This window comes from Ammospiza caudacuta, chromosome 14 (genome assembly GCF_027887145.1).
Source record: "Ammospiza caudacuta isolate bAmmCau1 chromosome 14, bAmmCau1.pri, whole genome shotgun sequence".
In the NCBI taxonomy this organism is placed as follows: Eukaryota; Metazoa; Chordata; class Aves; order Passeriformes; family Passerellidae; genus Ammospiza; species Ammospiza caudacuta.
This window is the reverse complement of record NC_080606.1, coordinates 11,379,619-11,404,593: the sequence shown is the minus strand read 5'-3', so window position 1 is coordinate 11,404,593 and position 24,975 is coordinate 11,379,619. Positions and strand designations below refer to the sequence as shown.

The 24,975-nt window shown below is 43.3% G+C and overlaps 1 protein-coding gene across 2 annotated transcripts in view; it reads right to left on the bottom strand.

Moving 5' to 3' along the window:
• The window catches only part of KIAA1210 (KIAA1210 ortholog), a 38,173-nt gene extending 30,413 nt beyond the window's left edge, over positions 1 to 7,760 (bottom strand). For both annotated transcript variants that reach the window (XM_058814174.1, XM_058814175.1), the window contains exon 1: positions 7,587 to 7,760. In XM_058814174.1, the coding sequence (XP_058670157.1) occupies positions 7,587 to 7,648 (62 nt within the window). In that variant the 5' untranslated portion in view covers positions 7,649 to 7,760. The remainder of the gene's footprint in view (positions 1 to 7,586) is intronic.
• Positions 7,761 to 24,975: the final 17,215 nt, after the last annotated feature.

The following is a 24,975-nucleotide window of genomic DNA, read 5'->3' as shown; positions in this document are numbered from 1 at the left end:
TAAAAAAAAAAAATTTAAAAAGGGAGGGACAGAAAATGCTGGGAGAAACTGTTACAATTTTTCTCTGAAGATCAAAATGCCATAAAACCAGCCAGCCATCTTTTGGCTATAAAGAAGCTAATAAAACACAGGCTTTGTGGTCTCAGAAGCTGCCTTTGGCAGGAAGCTCAGGAAATCTCTCTTCATGTGAAGTCCCAAAATCTATTTGTCAGTATCTGCTGCCTGTACACACAACAAATAAAAACAAGGCCAGCTCCTCTCCAGTTGGAACACACAGTGTGGCTGGCTCAGCCCGAGTTCCCACTGCCCTGGGCATTTCTGCATTTCAGAGCCCAGCCTGGCTCCTGACCAGGGAAGGGCAGAGGCAGCCTCTGTGCTTGCAGAGGGAGCTCTGTGGGAAGTTTGATGGTTTGATTCCCCTCCCTTCTTCTATCCTAAAGAAAACCTCCTGCTGTCCCTGCTCTGCTCTCTCTAGAGCCCCAAGTTAGGCAGTTCCTGAAGTACAATGGCCTTGAAGCACATGGAGAAAGAACTCTTGGAGGTCATCCATGTGCTCAGGGCAGTTCCTGAGCCATTTCTGTCCCAAGGGCAGCTCCTGACCTTTTGCTCTAGCATGAGCAACTACTAAAAAGGGATCCTACTTCTCTGGGATTCCAGACACAAATACCGCTCTAAAACAGGATCATCTAAAATAAGATTATCTGAGCTAATACTGTTTTGCACCAATGGAGTATCAGGCAGAATTCCCATTGCATTTTAAGGCAGTGGTACAGCAGCATCAGGGGGCAGAGATGGCACATGACAGCAGAAACTGGCACCAAAGACAACAAGAACTGCAAGATGGAGCAGTGACAAGCAGGCACATGGGGGAGAGAATCAGATGGGGACAGATTCTGTAAGATCTTCATAGGCCAAGGCTGCAAGAAAGGAAACAATGAGACTCTTGGCATCTTTGTAATTTAAGCTTTTGAAACATTCTTTTCACTGAACTGAAATGATGGAAAGCAGTTTGGCTGCCACAGTGAACCAGCAAACAATTCCTCCACACCTCTGCCAGGTCTATATTTTCTCATGTGCAGAGATAGTTTGATGGTTACCTTGTGTCTCCATCCTAATTCTGAGCTAGCCCACTCAAATTAAAAATTTGCATCAGAGCTACTGTGTGGATCACAAGCGCCTTGTTAGATGAGTGATACCTGGAAGCCCCAACAGAAGTGCACAGCTACGTGTTCCTGAGAATGTATAAGCATAAATTAATTCATCATGAATACAAGCCAAACATTTATTTAACTCATTAATTAACACCACATCCTTGAATCTCAGTGGCCAAAAGGAACAACCACCACAAAATTTTGAAGCTGGAATGCCACCCTGGCTGTGGATGGATGGTTAGAAAGCAAGATCAGGCAGCTTTGTCTGCACAGCCAAGTTTCCCTGCTCTGACCAAGTGCCACAATTCCCTCTAAGAGCATCCTTAGGGCTGGGACAGAGTTAATTTTCACCCTAGCAGCTGGTATAGACCTGTGGTTGGGATTTGTACTTGAAACAGTGCTGATAACTCAGACATGCTTCCTTTAGCACTAAGCAGGTCTTACCCAGAGCCTTCCCTGCTCCTCACCCACCCAGCAGCGAGAGGCTGGAGCTGCACAAGGAGCTGGGAGGGGACACAGCCAGGACAGCTGAGCCCAACTGAGCCCAGGGATGTCCCAGACCATATGAAAACTGGGGAAGGAGGAAAGGGGGGCATTTGGAGTGATGGTGTTTGTCCTCTTGTCACCATTACATGTGACAGAGCCCTGCTGTTCTGGGGATGCTGAACACCTGCCTGCCCTTGGGAATAAATTCCTTGTTTTGCTTTGCTTGTGTGCATGACATTGCTTTACCTATTAAATTGTCTTGATCTCAACCCACGAGTTTTCTCACATTTACCCTCTCCAATTAATTAATAATTCTCTCTCCAGGCCCAGCAGGGGAGAGGGAGGGAGTAGCTGTGGTGGGGCTGAATTGCTGGGGTTGAAGCACAGCAGTCACAAAGACACCAACATGCTGTAGCATGGAGACAGGACACAACAGAGCACAGAATGTCCAGGCACCTGGACACCTCTCCAAATGCAGCGGCACACACAGGTGTAACAGCTAAAGAAATGAATAATGGTGTGTGTGGCCTTTTTCACACACACTGTGTTGGAAACATTGGGCTGTTGGCACAACCTTGACTTTTGGCACAGGGATGAGCAGTGACAACTCAGCATCTGCAAGCAAAATCAGACAGGATATCAACTATCAACAAAGAATCAAACTGATTCTTTGTTTATACAGTGACTCCCCCAATGGAGTGGGAGGTCACCTGTGAACTTGAAAAAAAAATTATTAATAAAATAATAAGATAAACAAAATAAAATATGAGAGTTTGCATTTAGTATATGCTGTATTCAAAATAATATTTAAAACTACTTAATCCATAATGGTTTTACCAACCCTGAGACTATAACAGATGTAATGCAGAGCTATAAGCTTGAATCACATTCGTGTAGAACACCTTGTGCTCAGCTGTTTTCTTACAGCAGGAGAAATATGGGGGGTGGAAGGGAATCAACCTTGGAATTACCTTGGGCTTTTTCCTGTTTCCCCATGGACAGACTTATCTCAGATTTTCTCAAATCTGGCTGGTAATCAGCTCCAGCTGCCCTACACCAGCCCAGGTAGGTTATCTGCTGGAAGCACAGCTTGAACCCACTGCATTTTTTGTCCCATATATCATCAGATTTCAGCTTTTATATCCAATTCTAGGCCTTCACATCACAGCAGATATGAAAGCCTAAAACTCTGTAGAACTCTGCACAAGGAGGAAATGACAAATTAATCTCTCCAGTTGGCTCTAGGCATACAAAGCCAGACACTTGGAGCAGCAGAAGTTTCTGTCTAAGAGAACACAAGGGAAAATTATGACAAGATGCTTTCATGGCTCAGTCTGGCAAAATCATGAAGACAAAAAACCTGATAGTCAAAGGATGCAGAAGAGTGAAAATCACATTTAGCAGATTGTCCCAGCCCAAGCTTCTGCTCCTCTGCAAGGGATGCAGGACAAGCAGCAGTGGAGGTCAGTCTGACAGCATATCAGCCAAATACTCAGAACCCTGGTGATAGCAAAAGGGCTGTTCTACTGAAACCAAACAAACAGGACTGCTTGGAATTCCTCTGCCTACAGCCAGCAAACACACTGTACCACTGTGGCTGCAAAAACAAACACATCCAGAGAGAAGCACGAGCAGAATGAGGAGATGGGAGTGACTCACTGGTGGATTAGAGCAGAATTGAATTTCTTGCACAAAGATGAGTCAAACAGAGTGAATCACAAAGAGAAGTAGTTGATTTTTTGGTTAATAATACAGCACCATTGTACTGACAGTGCCCAACTGCCTGCAGTGCCATGGCTCTGACACCTCCTAACTACCCCTGTTCACCCTCTCTGCTGTTTTTGAATAAGAAAACAGGACTTAAATCTCTATACACTTAATGCCAGACAGAGCACTGAATGACCCCTGTGGGCTGAAGACAAAATGCTCACAAGTATCCAAACACTGTACAATTGCCTAATACAGGAACATGCTCATAGACAGTGCATGGAAGGATTCCTCCAAGAGACTCACAACCCCTGAGGAGTCTTTGTACCTCAGCTCACACTCCCTGATTTGGCTTAGGGGGAAGAGCTCTCCACCTTCCATAAAACCTGTTTCTTGAAACTCATCCAAGGATTGTCTCTGCACAGGTGAACTTGCTTTGCTGGGCAGAAACCACCTATCATACTCAGATAGTTTCATCTCAAAATCCCCCAACACTGAAAAGCTGTTAATGAGGGATTCTTGCTCTTATTTTGAAATAATGTGCTAAAGTGATGTAGAATAAAAAGACATGTAAACAGACATATTTAGGAATACCAAAGTGTTTATGGGAAGCATTTCACCTCTCCTGAATTCACCAGCCACACAGACAGATAGATCCCAGATCACCACAGGGGCAGTGGAAGCCTGCACTGATTCCAGAGCTGCCAGCTGAGCCCATGGACCACGGCTGAGCCGAGATGATGCTGGGGGATGCCACAGGCAGGGATGGCCAGGGAACTCAGTGTCTCACTTTAAACAGCCCTGGAGTCTTGGAGAGATGCTTCATGTCTAAAACAGCGCCAAAGAGCAAAGCATCCCTCCCTGCAGCCAGCAGCAGCAGTGCATCCCTCCCTGCAGCCAGCAGTGCCTCTCCTCAGCCCTGCAGCAATGCAGCCTCCAGCAGGAGGGAGGCAGGGGAGGCTGAGGAGCTGCTGACAGAGAGGAGCCAGCAGGCTCAGCCTGGCCCAAGCTGCTCCTGCAGTAGCAGTTGGAGGAGCTTTAAAGCACTTCCCATCCACTCATCACTGTCCCAGCTAAAGCAGCAGCTGCTGGCTGTGCAAGGCTCAAAGGACCACACAAACATGTCAAAGTTGTAAAAAGTGCAACTGGCTGTAAGGACAAAGGGATTTTGGGGATTTCCACCATCCCCTATGAGCCTCTTCAACAAGAAGGCTGGGTGAAGGTGCAGGGCAGTGAACAGACAGCCTGCCCAGTGGACAGCTCTGTGCCATCTTCAGAACAAACCCAGCAATCACCACAATCTCCTCCTGACACTTTTCTGAACAGGCAACAACACAAAATACAGCAGCAGCACCTAACCCAGAGAACATATTTTACTCAACTTCATGGTCATAACATCATTTTAGATGGACAATTGCTTTCATCTCAAACAATCTAGAAATATATTCAAAATTCTACTGATGCATTCCTTGATCAACTTGCTTTACCCAAATGCTGAACTTCTTTGCAGGATAAAAGTGCACTTCAGCATTTTTTCACAATTATGGAATATAAGAAAAGAACTCAATACCCCACTGGAAGTGCAAAGCTTGGCAAAGCAGAAGACACTCAAGCTAAAATGTCCATAATTTGGGATTGTTTGTGAAAGGCAGCATGAAATCCTGAGTGACCACATTAAATACAGTTAAATACATTTTCTTATAGTCTCCTATAGAAACCAGACTGAGTTGGCACATAAAACCTTCAGCCAAATATTTTATATAGCTTCTAACACACTATATTTATCTTTGGAAATTGGCAGTTTGCACTGACCATCAGTGAACCTTGCTATTCAAGCAACCACATTTTCAGCTCATAACAACATACTTGGCTAGTCCCAAAAACTGAGCAGCACATGAAAAGATTCCTCCACAGGCTTTAGGAAGCTTTATCATATTTGTTCAGGTTTAATATTTTTTTCTGGCACCATGCTTGGAGCAAGAAAGAAATGGAACTCTGCAACAAGGGTGATGATAAACTCAGCAGAACAATTCAAGATTACTCAGGTTGCCTATGCTGGTTAAAGAGAAATATGAAATCAATTTAGAAGTTTTATTTCAGTGAAATAGCAGCCAAGATTGGGACTATGATGAAGAATTACCTGGATTAGGCTTTGGGTTTTCTTTTATTTTCATTTCACAAGAGGACATTAACAAAGCACAGGGACAAGACTCTGTGTACAAAATCAGATCCAGCCTCACATTATTACAGTGCGCCAAGGCACTGTCAGAGCCAAGAGCCTTGGCTCCTCCTGTAAGATGTGGGGCAGTGGGGTCAATGTGCCAGCAGCACAGGAGAGCACTCCCTAAAGCAGCTTTTAAAACACCCCAGGTGCTGTAGCTGGACCCAGCCCTGGGGAACCCTTCCCCAAAGCCCATGGCAGCTTTCCTGGCAGGCACTGAGCTCCAGGTCACTTCCGCCAAATTCCTGCTGGTATCCAAACCAATTGCTTAAAGCATAAAAGTAATTTCATTCCAAAAGAGCTTTCATTCAGAAAGCAAATTAACTTCTACGGGTCAAATGACCACGTGACAATTTGGGGAAGTTGTTCCAAGGACACTTTTGTCCAGAAAGACAAATACTTCATGTTAAACTGCAAACAAATTTCATTGAAAATTAATCTCAGGGTAAAAACATCACTATTTCTGCAACTGGTGTCTTGAACTCATTTTAAGTGCCTAAAACCACAGCCAAATCAGCACATAAAATCTGTGAAGACTGCAAGGGGTTGGTAGTTGCATTAATTCACCTGGGAACACATCACAGGGCTGAAATAAGAGGCTGAGAATAGAACCTGTGCACATATATCAAGTGTAGAGACCTAACTGAAGAATACAAAAAAAGAAGAATCTGTTGAATTAAAAAAAAAAACAACAACTGTTCCTCATAAGTCAGGTGGAGATTGACCAGAAAAGATGGTTTAAAAAATGTAAAAAAGCTTCATCCGTCTAGCCTTTATACAGCCTCTCTCTGAATTACAAATTTGTTTTAAGTGCATTAAATTCTGAAGGACTTGGGGGGAAAATCAAACAATGTAAATTTACTACTTTTTGTCAATTCAAGTGCCAATCCACCTACCTTCACCAGGACTCACTGACAGCCCTTTTGCTAGTTCTGATGGCACACTCTCCCTTTACCCAAATCAAACTTCTCTGCCAAATATTAATTCCCTGTCACAAATTCCAGAGGAGGAAAGGAGTCAATATGGGATGGAAAAGCCAACAGAAATGCAGTAGGAGTTGTGTGCCTTTGAAAATGCACATTTCCACCAGAGTAAAGTGAGACAAACTGCTGGTGTGAGGGATAAACCTTTGGGAGAAGGAAAAGGAGTTGCCAGCTCCACTTTTGAGCTATTTTCCTCCCTCTGCTATCCAGGGCTTACCCACACATTTAACTATCAGTATTCACATCTTAAGCCTCAAGATACAATTTCATTTGCCCTCCACTGTGCATGTTCCCTGTCTGTAATCTTTCACTGGGTGCAAGAATAGAGCCCTCTGCAGTCTGCTGGTGCAAAACAAGACCAAACCACTGCTCAGGTTTGGCAGCAGGAAATTTTGTTCTATTCCTCAGCAGGGAGAATGTCAAAGGAAAAACAGAATGCATCTTCATGGTGGTTTAAAGCACAAACATGATTCTCTCATTCTATTTTCCCTTGATAGCTTACTCCAACAGAACATGCCAGCACAGCAATAAAAAATATTTTTTTTAAATACAACCAAATCTCTCAACAGGGAGCAATTACAGAAACAAACGTCAGATTGCTTATAGAAAAACTGAGCTCATCAAGTTCTTAAAGAGCATTTACTGCCAGACTTCTAGCTGAACATTCTTTAAAAGCCACTGTGAATTTCTGTATTTCTCCTTTTTATGTGTTAATATAGAAACAATACAGCTAATCACTGGGGAAGAGGAAATTTTCCCTCTTGTTATAATTAAACAGGAAAAGGTTCTTAATGCCCTTTCCAATATTTCATATTTATACCTCTGAAGGAGAAAAACCACGACCAATTTTCACTAAATGAATATTTTAGCCAGGACATTTTTTTTGCACTTTCGTGCTCAGGCTGGCACTTCAGACCCAAGGCAAACCCACTTTGTTCACGTCTGCAGCTGCAACACAACAAAGACGGAATTTCAAAGCACCCACCAGACCCAGCTCCCTTTGGGAAGGTGCAGGGGAGGGCTCAGCTTGGCACTTACTTGTCACTTTTCAGGCACCCGTAGAAGCCAGCCATGGTGCTCCCAGGGAGGAGTGTGTGCATTTAATTCATTCCAGGGCGGGATTGCCAGCCCAGGGACTCTGTGCAGAGCTCCCCAGAGCCCCGGCGTGCTGCAGCAGCCCTGGCCAGATAAAGTTCCTGATCTGAGGCGCTCAGACTCTGCTCAACTGGCTCCAAGGAGGGCTGTGCCTGCTCCATAAATGGATATGAATTGTTAACTCCCCCTTTTCCTGCCTCCTTCCAGCTCTTGGTACGCACAGCATCCCAAGTGTAAAATACCATATGGCATTGGATTCCGTCCCCCTGTGGGACTAATGAGGGGCTTGCTTATAATTACAATGTGAAGAAGCCCCGAGGAGATTAATTGTTATTGTTACTTTTTAGACAGAGGAAAGCTACAGAGAATACTTGCAACATCTTTGAAATAACGACTAAAAGCTGTAGTTGTTCTCCAGCACAAAAGGGGTGCACAGGATCTTTCAAAACAGGCATTAGCCCAGTTCCCTGTAAATCACAATCTACTCTAACCAGCCATTCTGCACATTAACAGGAAAAAAACCCAAACAACTGCATCCCTGCAATATTGCAAGGTCAGGCAAAACACTTAAGGGTTTAAATTAGCCAGCACACCCATGTGGCAGAGTTACTGCCTGGTGATGACCTCTGCCAATTTACCAGCAGTTGTCACTCACTGGGTGTAGGAGCAGGTAAATGCTGGGGAACACAAACCTCAAGAGCCTCATTCACAGGGGTGACCCAAATCCTGGGGACAATACAGCTGTACTACACATTTCTGGCATTACACTGCATTAAATGCATATGGAAATGAATTTGCATCATGGCTATCCATGGCCTCTGCTGAGGTAAAAGCAGAGAGGAGGCAAAACATTGCTGGTGCTGCCTGCACACAGGGAGGGAGCTCAATGCCACTGCTCCTGCAGTCACACGGGCTGCTAAGAATATCAGCTCCTCATTAAAAATTGCATGGCTATTTCAAAGTAGGAGGTTCATAACTCTCATAATAGCAAAGCAAAGATTTACAGTCATTCCTAGAAGATCAGAAGAAAACCACATTTGTGTTTTTCAGCTGGTACAGAGTGTTCAAATACTTGGGTCTTTCAAGCCAGTAGGAGGGAGTATTATTAAGTATTTTTATATGAGTTTCTTAAAGACATTTAGTAGGAATACCAGATCTACAGTTAAGAAGTCCCTTTTGAACACTTGGAAAAAATCCTTTAATGCCTTTCTGATGAGAGACACATGTAGTGTGAGAAATGGACCTCAGGTGAGGAGTCCATCCCATCAGTGGCTCAGCTACAGCAGTTTTCTCACAGTGCACAAGTTTGACATCTGTGAATGGACAACCCCATTTCTCAATTTTCTATAAAGGCCCCTAGACAAAGGAAAGCTGTCACACAAATATCAGAGGACAACAAGTGTAAGGGCCATCACAAACAGAAAACAAATCATATTCTACTCTAGTTTCCCACTTAGCTGGAAAGCAAAAGCCTCCACAAGCAGCCAGCTTCAGTGCCATCATCAGAGTGCATTTGCATCTGCAGATCAAAGCTGACCTCAAGCAGATATAGCACATTTTCTGTCTCTTGGGAAAACACAAAGCAATAAAAATACAGCAGCACTAGAGGAAGTTTGACTGGAATGAGTTTCACTGTTGGGAATTACTGCACTTGTCACGATGACTTCACACTGAACCCTTAATCCCAGCAGAAAAAGGATCACTAGAGAGCATTAATCTCCATCCATCAGACAAAGCCCACAGAAAAAAAAAAAAAAAAGGAAAATCAAGGCTTCAGTTATTGGGCAACCACCACCAGGAAGGAATTCCTGGAGATTACTGGAGAAACATTCTGACTGGCTTAAAGCACAAAACCTTGGACATAGGACTGCATCTGAAATCTGCCTGGCATTTTGTTCAGAAAAATGCTGCCAACAGAAACATTTGTACTACAGTAAGAAATGAAGGCGACCTCGTGAGAAATTCACATTTATTTTTAAAATCAGGAAAGATCAAATGGCTTTCCAGTGGGAAGGCGCAGTTCCTAAAGCTCATGGAAGGGTGTAATCCTGGTGACTTTGGAAGAATTTCATCACTTTAACTGGCATAGAACACAGCCTGGAAGCTTAAAAATCAGCATTTTGCTAACATAAAGCAGATTTCCTGCCTCCAAACCTCCTCAGATGGCTTGTCGTTACTTCCTTTCAATATTGTCTTTTCTTTCATGAATTTTTGTCTTGAAGTTACTTACCTGAACATGCAAAACTTCATCTGTTGGCTTCCATTTAGGTCAAACATAGTCCTGTTCTCAGCAACCAGCACCTAGCAATACACATTGCACCATCTCAAAACCCCCTTACTTTCTAAGAAGCACAGACTAGTAAACAGTCATTAAAAATAATTATCCCACCTCAGGATTTAATACTTTTTGATTCTCTATCTTCATATCACCCTCCAAGGCACATCATGCTAGATTTATTATTCACTCCTCTGCCTCTTTATCACCAGCACAGCTTCAAATGGCTCCACACTGAGATTTTTGGTACAGCCCTGAAATCTTAGATGTTGATAAACATCACAGCTCTGTGTCCACAGGCAAATCAGTGCAAGCAAGCAGGTATGAGCTGTACCTGCCCTGAGAGCCAGACACCCCTGCACTGACATTGGCTCCCCACTTGTCAAGGGCTGAAGTGAATGGGCTGCTCTGCTGCCAGTTAATTATTTGAAGCTGTTTTCAGCTGGGGGGCAGAGGAACACCAAATAACCACAGACTTCGGCAGAGTAAAGATGGTTCTTCAAAGATAGGAAGGAGAGCAAGTTTAAACACCTGAAATTTCAATCAGATCTGGATTTCCTCTAAAGTCTGTGGCTTGGCTTGATTGAAATAGCCCAGTCTAGGCCTACTTTCATTTGAAAATCACGGCTTTCTTCAAATTCACTGTCATGGCTTTCCCTTAACAGCCCAGCATTGCATCAGGCCCCTGCACATCCAAATCACTGCATGTCCAAATCACTGCATGTCCAAATCACGGCAGATCCAAATCATTCCCCATCCAAATCACTGCCCCATCCAAATCACTGCCCCATCCCAATCACTGCAGATCCAAACCACTGCCCATCCCAATCACTGCAGTTCCAAATCATTCCCTATCCAAATCACTGCATGTCCAAATCATTCCCCATCCAAATCACTGCAGATCCACATCACTGCTCCATCCACATCACTGCCTATCCAAATCTGCCTCACTTCCCCTGCAGGGAGAACAAGCAGTCCCAGGGCCAACCTGCCCTCCCACAGTGGTACCAGCAGCAAGCTCCCAGAGCCTGGTAAACTTCCCAACAAGTTTCTTAATTTCTCCAAAGGGAACAAGGGAGGCAAGACTGAGCAAGGTCCAGCCAGCCAACCATTGAGAAATCCCTGCACCAAAATACAGCTCCTAAAATCATCAAGCTCTTTGTTTCATGTGCACTTGAGTCATTGCAAAAAGGCCTCTTCAACTGAAGTAACCAACAGCAATCACTAATCCAGTGGAGAAAACTCAAATACACAAATATTACAAATAGCCAGGGTACATGCCAACAGCCTGAGAGCTGAGGTGTAAGGAGCTACACACACAACCAGCAATCCTGAATATATTTCATGTCCAACAGAGCTACTGTGGTTCTTGCAGCCTCTTGCCACTGGATCTCTAAGGGCAAACCCCTCCCCAGCTCCCTGACTGCAAACACTCCACGTTTGCAAAGTGCTCATCCAAAGCTTGCATGGCAGCAGGACACACAGCAGCAGCAAGGGACCAGAGGCCACACAGTAAGGAAATCACAGCTTTCACAAACTGTGTTTAAACAGGGGTGTTTGGTTTACATTTTTTTTAATTTATTTTCAGAAAGGGACAAAAGTTTCCTTTGAGAATTTCATGACACAGATTTAGAGGTAGGAGTAAAAATCCTACACCAAAGTGATGACCATAGCATTTCAGATTTCCAGTACATTTTGATGTCTCTGAACTGACTTCTTAGCAAGGTAAATGTCACATTGTGATAGGGTGAGCCATCATATACTGATCCTTGAGCCACTTGTGGTTTATGGCATGAAGACTCTGTGTGTTCCTTACAAGCATGTTGCATTTGTACTCCTAGCAACACTTTGCAGCAATGTGCCAACACAAATGTGGCTCTCAAGAAACACTTTGCTGAAAAAGAAAGGGATTCAGCTTTCCTAGAAGTGAAATTTACAGACTGGCAAATTGGCCAGGCTTGGAAATTTTCTGTGAAAATTCTCCAATTCTAAAGAAACAACTAAAGAGCATCACTGTTAAAAGCTGCACTATCAGAGCTTTAGACAAACAGGGTTGGGAACAACACAGTAGTCTGCAAACAACAAAGAAATGGAGATAAGAGGATTCTGCCTTGCAGAGTTTGTACATCCATCTGTGATTAATATTATGAGGAAAATGAGGGTCAAAGCCTATCTGTGAAACTGACAGTCGAGAGTACAGTCAGAGGCATCCAAATATGCACTATTTCAGCTTTTCATTCATGTATTTATTCATATATGTACAAATAAATTCTTCATGCCAGAAGAATCTGCCATGATACTTACTCTGGAGTCTAATTACTCTCTGTTGCTCTAATTATGTGTGTTTTCACACTTTGCATATAACATGTGGGATTTGGGAGATTTTTGTTGTTGTCATTCCCTCTTAGAGGAATTTCCTGCAATCTCCTTCAATAATAAGAATATTTCAAAGACTGCAGCAATAACATAATCTCTTTGATTCCAGCGTTTGGCAATTTTGAGTCTTCATTGTTTCTTGCAGTTTGTCACAAACACACTGTCTTCTCTTCTGAGAAAGAAGTGAAGAAAAACTTTGTTATGGTCTATCCAGTGCATTACTGGATTCTAAAATATGGCCAGAAAAATACTGGCACTCTAAACCTATCCTTTGTGTCCCCCCAGCCAAATGTGAGCTCTTCCTGGATTAACTGGAGATGAAGGTCAGGCCATGTGTCATTCAAAAGGTAATTTCCCCTGGATTTGCAACAGGATCACAGATGTAACCTCAGACTTCAGTGACAGAAAATATCAATTGCCTAACAAATAATACAGATGCAGAAATAGAATTGTTTGTTTGATATTTTACAATCTACAAGGATTTATTTGCATATAAATATGCAATTTATTTTTAGATAAGTAATAGCATCCCTGTATACACAGACCAGACCTCTCACATCTCTGCTTTTTTTATCCACAACCATAAATCTAAAATCTAAGATTTTAAATAATCTGAATGAAAAACAGATTATTTTTGACACAGTGGAAGAGATGGTATTTCCTGTGAAAATAACTAGCATGGTCAATATTTTATATACTGGGAAACTGTGGTTCTTTTGTCCTGGTGGGGTTGGTGCAGAGGTTGAACAAAGGAGCTCTATTTCTGCACATTCTGACTTTAAAAAATACCGTGTTAGAGAATATTAAGTTCCAACAACACAACTTTTCCTTCTCAGTGTCCAGGCAGGCACCAACACGAGACCATCTGGAAAGAAATGTGAGAACAGTGTGTAGCTACAGGCACATGGAGTAGAGTCTGCTCTGAGTGTCAAACATCAGAGGTAACAGTTACTGAGTCTAAACAAATATCCTGAGATGATGTGAATAATGAATTGAGTTTTCTACACACCATTCTTCCCAAATTCCCCTCTAGGGATAGATCCAGTTAATGTCCTCCAAACACTCTTGCCAAGCTGCCTTGGAGACAGATCAGACCAAGGCTGCCACTAATGCCTGTGCTGTGAGCAGAAATCAAGCTTAATGACTTCCCATGTATATTAGTTTAACACTAATGTAGGCCCACCTCCCCAGCACACTGACTTCTGATTTGTTTGTACAGGTACAAGCAAGAGGAGAACCAGGGATTCACGCATCTGGAATAATATTCCTAAAACCATCAACATCCTGGATTCCAGCTGCAGCTGAAATCAAACTTTGAAAGTGGAGGTCATCCCTGATACCATCTCAGCAATAATACAGGAAAGCACGGAAGCACAGCTCTGGGGAAAAGGCTGGCTGGCTCCAGGGCCTGAAAACACAAGGCTAAAGATAAGGTGACCATTAACCTTCAGAGAAAGGCAGGGAAGTCCCACAATGTCCTGCCTGCAGGCTTTATTTCTCCAAGGGGAAATAAACAGAAAAATAAAACTCAGAACTGCAAACTCCTGACATTTAACTCAAATGAGGATGCAATGGTAACAGGGTGTTTTCTCTGTTACCTTTCCTCTGTATAAAGGCATGAATACAGTACCTAGTTCATCCCTCAATCAGCAAAATAAGTGAAAATATTGAGTAGCAAAAAATTTATTCCTACCACTTGATATCTGTGAGATATCAGACCTGTGCCCCCCTGCACAGAATGCATTATTCCATACTGCAGGTACAGTGGGGAGAGCTGAGGACAAATAATTCAGTGACTGCTCCAGAATCCATAAGCTCCAACTGAACTCAAAAGTTCTGGTGACTGAATCTGTATTTTAGAGCCTTTCCCCATGAGTCCTTGCTCAATAAGGACAGCCAGAAAGACCCCACAAGAATAGCCACCCTATAAATATCCAAGATAACTTTGAGTTCACTAGCCAGCCTTCAGCCATGGGAACTCATACAGGAATACTGGCACCAAAATGCTGAGTTCAATTAGAAATCAGTGACTGCACAACATGATTTGGCCCTGCATGTTGAGAGTTTTAAAATCATCACATAATAAAAAATACCTCATACTGAGCCAATTTCACCAGAGTAGACACACAGCACATCAGAGTTCTTACACCGTAGCCTAACATATTGCTCAGACAAGTTCTGGCAATCTTTAAATACCCCATTGTGCTCCCAATTGTCTCTTAAATATGCTAGCACTGTCCTCACAGTAGTGGGAAGGGAAAATATCTAATATATACCCAGAGGCAGGAAATAAGCTAATTGCAGAAGAATTTTACCTTAAAGTGTTGAATAAACCACTGTTCTGTGTCACTAAGTCACATCATCACATGTTTAAGCTGAATCTTTGCTTGGTCTTTCCCAGCCACAGAGCCTGGCACACACTTGAGCTATTTGCTGGGCTGATGGGTGTGTCTGATGTGTGATCATCCCAGCATCAGTGGTAGCCAAAACACCTGCAGCTAAGAGACATGGCAAAGTTAAGTTCACTGTTGTGGTATCTCTCTGCTTTACCATGGTGTTTAGGGAATACCTGCAGATTTCCTAGGATAAACGGCACTCTCAGCCTCACCACTCCAGCCCCTATAGCTAATCTTTAAACAGAACATACATGAGATCCACTGGTATTGGCATCAGGTGTTAAATCATGCTGGCTACTGAGTGAATCTTTCCAGCGAGGTATTCATACAGGGAAATGCCAGCCAGCACTGCAGGTCCAAACAGAAAGGGGAGCAGCTGTCACCATGCTGAAAGTCTTCTACCCCTTCTGCAGATTTTATCAGCACCCACCCAGGAACACAAACTCAGCTCCTCTCATGAAACAGCTGCTTTGGACACAACACAGAGGCCAATAGAACTAATCCTTCCTGGCATGGTTCTGACTGAGTCCTCAAGGGATTGTATATTGCCTGGAGATGAACACTGCCTGCTCCTAACAGGTTTTTGGGAAGTTATACTATGGGTCTAGAGTTTAAATATATAGAGAGATTCTTGGATCATTTCTCAATTGTCAAGCAAACCACACAGCCTACCTCTACTGTTTCCTTTCACTTGTCCTTTCACTTCCTCCTCCTGAGATAATGAAATCATTATCATATAAAAAAAAAACAGGTAAATTCAGCAGAGCTCAGAAATCCTGACACTCTTGGAGAGACAACAGGACCAGAGAATGCATCCTCTCCAAATGCATCCCCTCCTGTCATTACCAGTGCTTAGGAAAATACAAATAGCTTCTTGAACAATGGGATAAAATTTACCCTGACATTGTGAGGAAGAGCCTTAGATCTCTGTTACCTGGCTGCAGCCACGTGCAGTGAGTGACAGAACTGGGAAAAAAGGTCAGTTTGGGAGACACAAATGTCCCCATATTGCCTGGTAAGGGCTGCAGCTCAACTCTACCAAGCTACACATCTTTTAAAAAGAAAAAAAAAGTCACAAAAAAAAGTCTTGGCACTCAAAAGAGCAAAGTCTGGCAATGGACCAACCAAATCCAGCAGCATTAACCCTCTGGGTGCTGGCAAATACCCTTCCCACTTAACCTAGTGGTATACAAAAATGGTCTCATGAAGCATTAACTGGGAGAAAAGAAAGGACACATTTAACCACAAAGCACTATAATGTGATTTGCTGCAAATTGTACCAATAATATTTAACAGACTCCTATGAATGATGGCAGCCTTTTTTATGGGCAAATATCAGTAAATTCTAAGAAATGCCTGTTCAGCAGAAAGAAAAATGAGTGGAATGGCAGATGAAAAGAGTGGCAGTGAAATGACAGGATGGGGTGTGATTCCTTGACATGCCATTTTGCTGAGGTTAACCCTACAGAGGGTGTCAAAGTTGTAAGCAAAATGAGTGTGCACACTAAACTCCATTTCCCCTCACAGGTTTTTAAGCAGCAATTTCAAGAAGTAAGATCCTCATTACTTCCTACAGTTTTAAGAGCTTAGAATAGTGCAGCCACCCCAAATTCAGCATTCCTGAAGCAGCTAAATTATGAGACAGCTTAAACAAGTAGGTATATTGGAAATAATATTTGGTGCTCTCTTAATTTTGAGTTTCTGAATCATTAAAGATCCTGCTTTCAAGCTTTGTGACTGTGTATTTTGGCAGTTTTGCTGCAGTTCTGGTTACTCAGAATAATGTTCAGAGCCTTGCATGATCACTTGGCTGTGTGAGCTATGACCTGATGAGGTCTTAGGAGAGTTTGGGGGAGAACTGCAATAGTCAGCAGGAGTCAGGGATGAGCAGCAGTTGAAACAATCCTTGTTAATAACATCAGTGAGTGTCTGCTGCTCACCAAAGAGGTGGTTTCAAGTTCTAACCTGTAGCACTCCTTCCCATTGCACACAGAAGCTGTCAGCTGAAGACACGGAGATAAACCTCTCCAAATGGAGAGAAATCTGTTTATGTTTAAACTACACAATAGATTGAACTTAGAGGAACTGGCATAGAAACTCATCTGAGGGAATGATGAGAACTGCCATTTCCACTAAACCCAGTGTCAAGTACCAAAATCTCATGCAATGTGTTTGAATTCATTTGGAAGAAAATGATGAAATGCCAATGGCATCTGTGCTTGTGGCATTGGCACTCCTTTTAAACGTTAAGAGGATGTCTGTGTACCTGTGCACACATGACTCAACATGATGCTGGTGCCACTCCAATAAAACCAAACCACTGGGCCATATCCAGACTCATTAAAATCAGTGATACCCTTTACACTAAATTCAGCTCCTCAGATCTCAGCAGTCAGCTTGCAGACTGATGTACCAGAGGCTGCAGCCACACTGCTTTGTCCCCTGTTTGACTTACAGCACAGCCTGATGTTTATGTTACATAACTAAAGATATTGAGACCAACCACCCCACTCACACTGTCCACAGCACAAACATAAGGATTACTGAAAATCCTCAGCAGAAAAAAAAAATCAGCTCCCCAGTTTAATATATACCATGTGTACTTCCTTTTCATTTATATGTAGAGAAACTTCATACAAATCAATAAATACCTATGAATGAATGCCTAACACACTTCAACAGTATCAGATACAGGAAACATCCCAGTCAGAGTTGTAGAGGATTTTAGCTGATATTAAGCAGGAACAACCAAAGATGTGTTTGTTTGTATTAAATGTATCATATTCACACACACAAATTATTGCTCCCTGAGTACCCATTTTCACAGCTGTTCAAAACTGAGTAACATCTTAGCCCTTTTCTTAATGCTTATGCAAGATTCCAGTATTTGCACTTGCAGCTACTGCTTTCTTGTGAAATATTCTAAGTACCCACTGATGTCTAAATAAATGTGTTTAGAATTTAAATAAATGGGCCTGTATTGAGCAAGTCTTTGGACTAAGTACAACTTCTTGTTTCTTCTCTGCCATACATCATCTTCTGGAGAAAGAGAACAGAGCTGTGCATCTGTCTGAAGGAAATTCCCTGACCTACAAATTAAGAACCATTACAAGTGGAAAAAATATTCACTTGGAAACAGAAACCAGTGCCAGTAAAATTTCTTAAGTGATAAAATTTAACTTTTGATAGTTGTCTGCACTTAATTGCTCCCAGAAAAACTAAAAAGAAGTCTAAAAGGGGATCTACTTCCCAAATGTCTGAATACAGTCAAAACCCCCGTACTGTGGGTTCCAAAGGACAAAGAGTTTTGAATCATCAAATCTGCATTAGGAATGCCTCCATCTCTGTGGTCACAGGAATCTGACATCTCATTTTCTGAAAACTTCCATTAAATCTTTGACAGAATCATAAGCAAACATCTTATGTGGGAAAGGCTTCCTACTCACAGTGATCTGGAAAAAATAGAGGGATTTATTTTTACATCCAAGTAATTTGGGTTTGCACATTAGAAAAAGCATTTATATACATAAATAAATCCCCTAAATATCTAAATATATTCTGAACTTGAGTCAAGTCAGGTGAAGTCCAAGGTAAGAAGTGCTTTGCATTTTTTTATACTACAGTGAGAACCAAGTCAACTTTTAATTTTTGACCAAAATTCTACATTGGACTGGACAGTTCTGGAATCCTTGCAAGCCTCACACTGCCTGTGTCATAGGGCTGTGTTTCCTTGTGGCTAAATAGGAGCTCAGTCTGGAGAAGTGTAGCTTCTTTTATGTAGAGTGCTCATCTTGATAAGTTATCTACTTATCATAAGTCATCTACTGACATCCTTTGGAAACAGATGAGCAATTTCACTAAGTAAGCATAATTTTTCTGGTACAATATTCTTCAGGAATTTGCCTGAGGCATTAGCAATATACTGGTCCATGTATTATAGAACTAGAGGTCCAAACTATAAACCAATTGAGCAAGCAGTGGAAAAATTTATGCCATGCTGGATTAAGTTTTCGTTATATTTGTTGTATAGCAGCAGGATATATATATATATATATATATATATATATATATATATATATATTTGCATTTCCTGTCTAAAAATGGATCTCCAAAGGTATTGGAGTCCTAATTATAATATATTATATTGTGTGAGAGAAAAAAAAGAAATAGAAAACTCACATTCATGAAGCTGTTAATAAAAGATAAGGCCACCAAGCTTGCCTTTCTGTTTTAAAAGTTTCAAAAAGTACATTTCCAGTTACCTGTAACTGCTTTCAGTTTCTGTCAAATATCACAAAGACAGCATGAAGTGTAAAAGATCCACAGGGTCTGTAATCCCAAGTGAATCAGAGTGTCTGTGTACTAGGCTAACTCTAAATTTCTCCAGTCTGCTACACTAGCTCTGAAATGAGCAAGACCCCATCCAAACATGCATCAGACGAGCTCTGCTCAGTGCACAGCCCTAGGCAGAGAAATCCACTCAGCTCTCCACAGGATGTGGTGTAAGGACAGCACAAGGGCTGGAAGGGAAAAGGGTCCCTTTGAATGGCATTTCCAAAAGAGGAGCTGAACTAGAAAGTGGAAAAGACTGCAGGTGGTTTGCTGAGGGTTTTGGATATTTTGCGCTCGTAGCCTGTCTGCAGCTCATCACCTGGGTGAAAGCACCTGCTCTTACCTCAGCCACTCTGACTTGTACAAGGGCAGTTATCACAGAAAATTCATCAAAGTTGTTATGCGATTAAGGCTTTATTCCTGCCCTTTGTTAAGATCAAGCCATTAAGTGTATCAGCAAAATAATCATGAAAGAAACGACACAATGTCTTTTCATTCTACAACACTTTATGGATCTGACCCTTTACAAGACCCTGCTGTTTCTCTCCATTCACTCCTCACAGAAGCTCTGAGATCACAGGGATTCTCCCAGTCCCCCACACCAGTGCTAAGGGCTCACACCTGGGAAACAGCCACCAATTCCAGCAATTCTACCAACGACATAAGAGACAAATAAACTCCAGCTTATATTAACAACCAGCCACCTAACTCCAGCTACCTAACATAGGGTAAAAACCTGATTTGGAGCATAAAACGTCAGGTCCGACACTGGAAGACTGCAAGCCTGCAAGTTCGGGATGAGGATGCCCATGCAGCCGCCAGCCTCTGCGTTCGCAGCCGTAGGGAGCCGAGACTACAGCGCTGGAACCGAGCGTCCCGCGGGAAGCTCCGCCGGGAGCGCTCACCGGCGTTATCCCAGCGCCGCCGCCGGCCCCGAGAGCGGCCCCGGCACGGCGGCTGCCCGGGGGCCGGCACGGAGCCTTTCCCGTGCCGGGACCGGGCCCGTGCCCGTCCCGGTGCCCGCCCCGCCCGGCCCGGCCCGGCCCCGGCCGCGCCGCCACTCACCGGCCGCCGCCCGCGCCCGCCGCCCCGGGCACCGGCACCACCTCCCGCCGCCGCCCGCGGGCACCGGGCACCGAGCACCGGCCGCGCCTCCCGCCGCCGCCCAGCGGGCACCGGGCACCGACCCTGCCCACCGGGCGCCGGGCACCGGGCACCGGCCGCGCCTCCCGCCGCCGCCCGCGGGCACCGGGCACCGACCCTGCCCAGCGGGCACCGGGCACCGGCCGCGCCTCCCGCCGCCGCCCAGCGGGCACCGGGCACGGGGCACTGACCCCGCCCACCGGGCACCGGGCACCCGCCCCACCTCCCGCGGGAGCACACCCACCCCGGGCCGGTCCGAGCACACCCACTCAGGCCGCTGCCTCCGCCCGAAGGCTGCGCTGACCTGCAGAGCGCCTTACACAAAATGCCGCCTGTGACACTGAAGGAATTTTGGCTCCTTCTCAAGCCGTTGTGCCCTGGGAAGTCCCTGCTGCCTCCAAGGTTTCCTACTGGTTTGTTGCTGTCCATGGAATCGTACAGGCTGCAGCCTGAGACACCTGCAACAACCCAGCTGTGAAGGCACAACCATGGCGTGACCACGGAATCACAGAATGTGCTGAGTTGGAAGGGACCCATCAAGATCATCGGGTCCAACTCCTGACCCTGCACAAGACACCCCAAGAATCACAACATGTGCCTGAGAGCACTGTCCAAACACTCCCTGAGCTCAGAGAGGCTTGGTCCTGTAACCACTTCCTTGGAGAGCCTGTTCTAGTGCCCAGCCACTCTCTGGCTGGAAAACCTTTTCCTGGTATCTAACCTAAACCTTCCCTGACTCAGCTGCATGTGATGGCAGTGACAGTTTTTGGGGCTCAGCTCCTGAGACACAACGTCTCAGGAAAACATTCAGCCTGACCTAAGTCAGCACTCAGCTCATTGCCTGGAGGGCGAGAGGCACAGTGAGAGGCATCCTCTCAGCAACATGGTTCAGGTAACATTGTTCAGGCAGTGGAATGGCTTTGAGGGTCTGAAAATTTTTCCCACTGAGAGCATTGTATAACTAGAAATGCATCAGGCTGGGAAATCAATGAAGTGCTTCCCTAGCCTGTTGAAAACTGGATTCTACTGGATCACTATGTAGTGTCTCAGTTTGTATCAAATCAAGTTCAGTGACTGAACCAATCTCAGATAAATAAACTGGAATGAGAATCCATCCATCTTGTTGCATTTCTGCAACTGAAATGCTGCAAGGTTACACCTGGGAAAATGCAGAGTTTATTGATAACTCTCACCTTCCAACCTTTGAATCTATTAATGCTGAAGTTGGTTACCAATTCCCATTGAAACAGACCGACCTGCTCTGTTGCAGAAGTGGCACAGAAGTAACAAGCCCTCCTTCAGGGATGCAGTGACAGAGTGACGACAGCTCATGTGCTCCAAAATGCAAAGTGAATGTCTCCAGTGTAAATAAAAATAGGTGTTTGTGAACAACATGTGTACATGCCATGAACAGCATTTCCATATCCAACACTAATGGAGCAGAGACAACATTTCCTAATCCCTCTAACAGTGCTACTGGTTTGACTTGATCTGGGCATGCACCAATTTTCCTTCACATCATCCAATTACTTCTGATATATAAAATCCTTCTGGCTCATTAGACCTGGAAGGAAATCCAAGCTGTTGTTTTCAGGAAGTCAGGGATTTAATTTACTCTTTCAGGGTCTATGAGTGTGCTTCCTAGGCATACTAAGACTCTTACATTGCAAGAATCACATGTGGATTTATGTTTTCTTTTTTTTCACATCTTCCAGAAGTATCTGCAGCTTGTGCAGATTGGTTTTGACATCTGCTGCCTTTTAGAAAAAGGAGCCAATACAGAGAATTCACACTTGGATTTTCATCTGTAGTTAAAATACAACTCCAAAATTCCTAGTGTGGTTGCTGCACATACTGATCAATCAAGCTTTCTTGTCACAGTGACTGTAAGTCCTGTTTGACATGATTGAACTGAAAGCTACAGTCCTGGAAGGGGGGAAGATGAAGGCAGTGAGGGAAAGATTTTAGCTGCAAGTTCACAGCAGGGTATTTCTGAGGAAAGCAATTCCCCAGCACAAACAGTCTGTCTTTCCAATACCCCTCTCTGACACATTTTCTGAAACTTGGTAGAAAGTCCCATCTGGAGCTATTTTATGCTGCAGGTGTTTACACATTTATCTCCAGGAATGACAGGATCTTGATAGCCTTCAGCAGTGTCTTCTTCACATTCCACAGCCCTTCCTCCTTGCACATTACTGGATGGAGAGCATAGCTAGAAACTCAGAAGATACAACTGAAAAAAGAAACAGAAATGTGATGGAGATGGAAACAAAAACTAATAAATAAAGCAAGTCCAGCAACAAGATGGTCTGTGCTTTTGATGTGAGGACTAGGTGTAATTCAGGGCATTGTTGGGTCAGGTGCCTGTTCCACACCTGGAACAGACCCATCCCACGTAAGGAGGCCATTGGACCACAAGGCAAAAATCTGCTCTCTTTGGCTACCTGGTATCTCAAAGTGTTTGTAATGCAGTCCTACAGCATGTTCCTGAAGTCTCAAATTCTCAGATAGGAGTTACAAATCAGACTTCAGTCTGGGCAGCAAAGATCTAACTTGCCAGTGGTTTTATTCATAACCAGTTCTCAGTAATTTAAAAGACTGAGATACCTTCTCTCTGCTTTGGAAACCCTGGGTCCTTGCAGGTCAAATAAAAGCAGCAATAGCTCCAGGTGACCAGCACTTCTGGGAATCACAAGTAATAAAAATAAGGCATTAGAATCTATGCAAACTTGCAGCCTCAGTTTAAATTAAAATGATCAATCAGGTAAGTCAGAGAAAGGAATTCCTGTGAAGGGCTTCCACTGGAACAATGAGAGAAGGTGAGGCCCAAAACCAGCTTGGCAACTATAGAATCATGAGGAACCCAGGTAAAGCACACTTTGTTTAGAATAATTAAATTTGCTCTAAAAGATGCATTAAATCTACCAGACAAGATACAAAGTGGAAATAGCACAGTAGGAAGAATAATGAGGTGTAGCAGAGCTAATTTCTCTTCATCTCTAATAGATCAACGCTACTTCTTAAAGAAGTATTTTTAAACTGTTTGAACTATCCTGACTTGCAAGGATATGAAACCTGTCTGAGTTCCAGTGTTTTCTTCAATTAATAAGAAGAGAGCATTATGCTAGAACATTGCTGGAGGCTATCAACCCATCTCAGAGATGTAAGCAGAATAGTTTCAAGGAGAAAGCTATTGTTGTTTATAGAATGGAGAGGGAAACCTGTGTGGGAGCACAATTAATGCCAGTGGTGTTTAACTAGAGCTGGGGCAAACTCCTCTCGGGCTGGAACCTCAGTTCTGCTTAAAGGAATTGCCAAGTAGGCTTGCTAGAGGGAAATGCATAACAAAAGGTTCATAAATTTAGGTATTTCCAACCAATGTATTACCATTTATTCATACCCTTTTATCTCTAAATATCTGTTCTTATTTTTTGCTTAAGATTCTTAAGCATTCTAAGGCATATGAGTTTTTTTATAAAGAGCTGAAAAGTTGGGCCACTTCCAGTACCAGCACTCACATGGCAAATAACTTGAGATTCTATCAATCTTGGCAATGTTTCCTGGCCCTTCTTAATCTAAGAATGAACTGTTCTTGAATCGTTTCTCTTGGATATTAGGCATAAACAAAGCTTCTTTTCCCAGATTAGTGTCCAGTTCAAGGTCAGATTCAGGGTTGTCATTGTTTTGGAGTCTTGGGGTTTTTCCTCGCTGTTGAAAAAAAATGTAAAATATCCCTCCAAATTTCTTCCTTTTTTCTACATCTATTCCTCTACAACATAATAGCAGTCTTCCTTTTTTCTACATCTATTCCTCTACAACATAATAGCAGCACAATGAAGTGTAACAGTGTCAGGTCTACACTGAGCAGAATTAACTAGGTAATACAGCTTCAGAATTTGAATAATTCTGAAGTTTCAGAGATTTCTCTAGTATCTGAAATAGAGTCAAAATGCAGAGCTACTTTATTAACAAGTACAAATCTCAGCTGTCAGATCAATGAAACAAGGAGTTGTTCAAGTTACACAGCAGATGGAAGCAAAAGTCAGTGCATACCACGACAGGGCAGATCTAAGTTCAGGAGCTGATCTATAAAACAAGGAGCTTCCCAAAGGAGACAGCAGGTGGAACCAAACACCAAGAGCCAACGCGTCTAAACATCTTAGTAGACAAGTCCTTGTGTGTATCACAAAATATTATCCATATCTGCGGTGACCCACAGAGTTTAAAATATTCCTGAGAATAATATCATTATTATTTTTATTGTTATTGTTACAGTTATTGAGAATTATTATTATTAAAAATATTCCTTCTGAGAATTAGAAAGTAAACTAAATGCACTTCTTTCAGTTTGCTGTGACTATGTGTCCCAGGGCCAGGTTCAGTGAAAGCTGCCTGCTTCCCCTGAAGCAGGGATATGAACCATCTGCCAAGCTATAATGGGAGATCAGGTTGGCACTTGGTGATCTCTTTCCAACCTTAATGACTCTGTGATCAAGGCTGGTACACTGCATTTCTTCTCTAGGTGTACCCTGAGGTACTGACTCGTGTAGAGAATGACGATACACTGGCAGGGCATTGGTTTGTGATCTTTTTGAAGGACGCGTTTTGTAGAGGTGACTACTCAGACCCAAAGCATCACTTTGTGCTTTCTCACACTTGATACCAAGGAGCAGATGTCACCAGTCATATTGTACCTGTATTTGGGGCTCCATTTGCTCCACCATATGAACATCATACCAAGTAGATACATCCAAGTTAGCATTTCCTTCAGCTTAAGTTTTAATTCACCAAAACCTCCACTGAGAAGAAA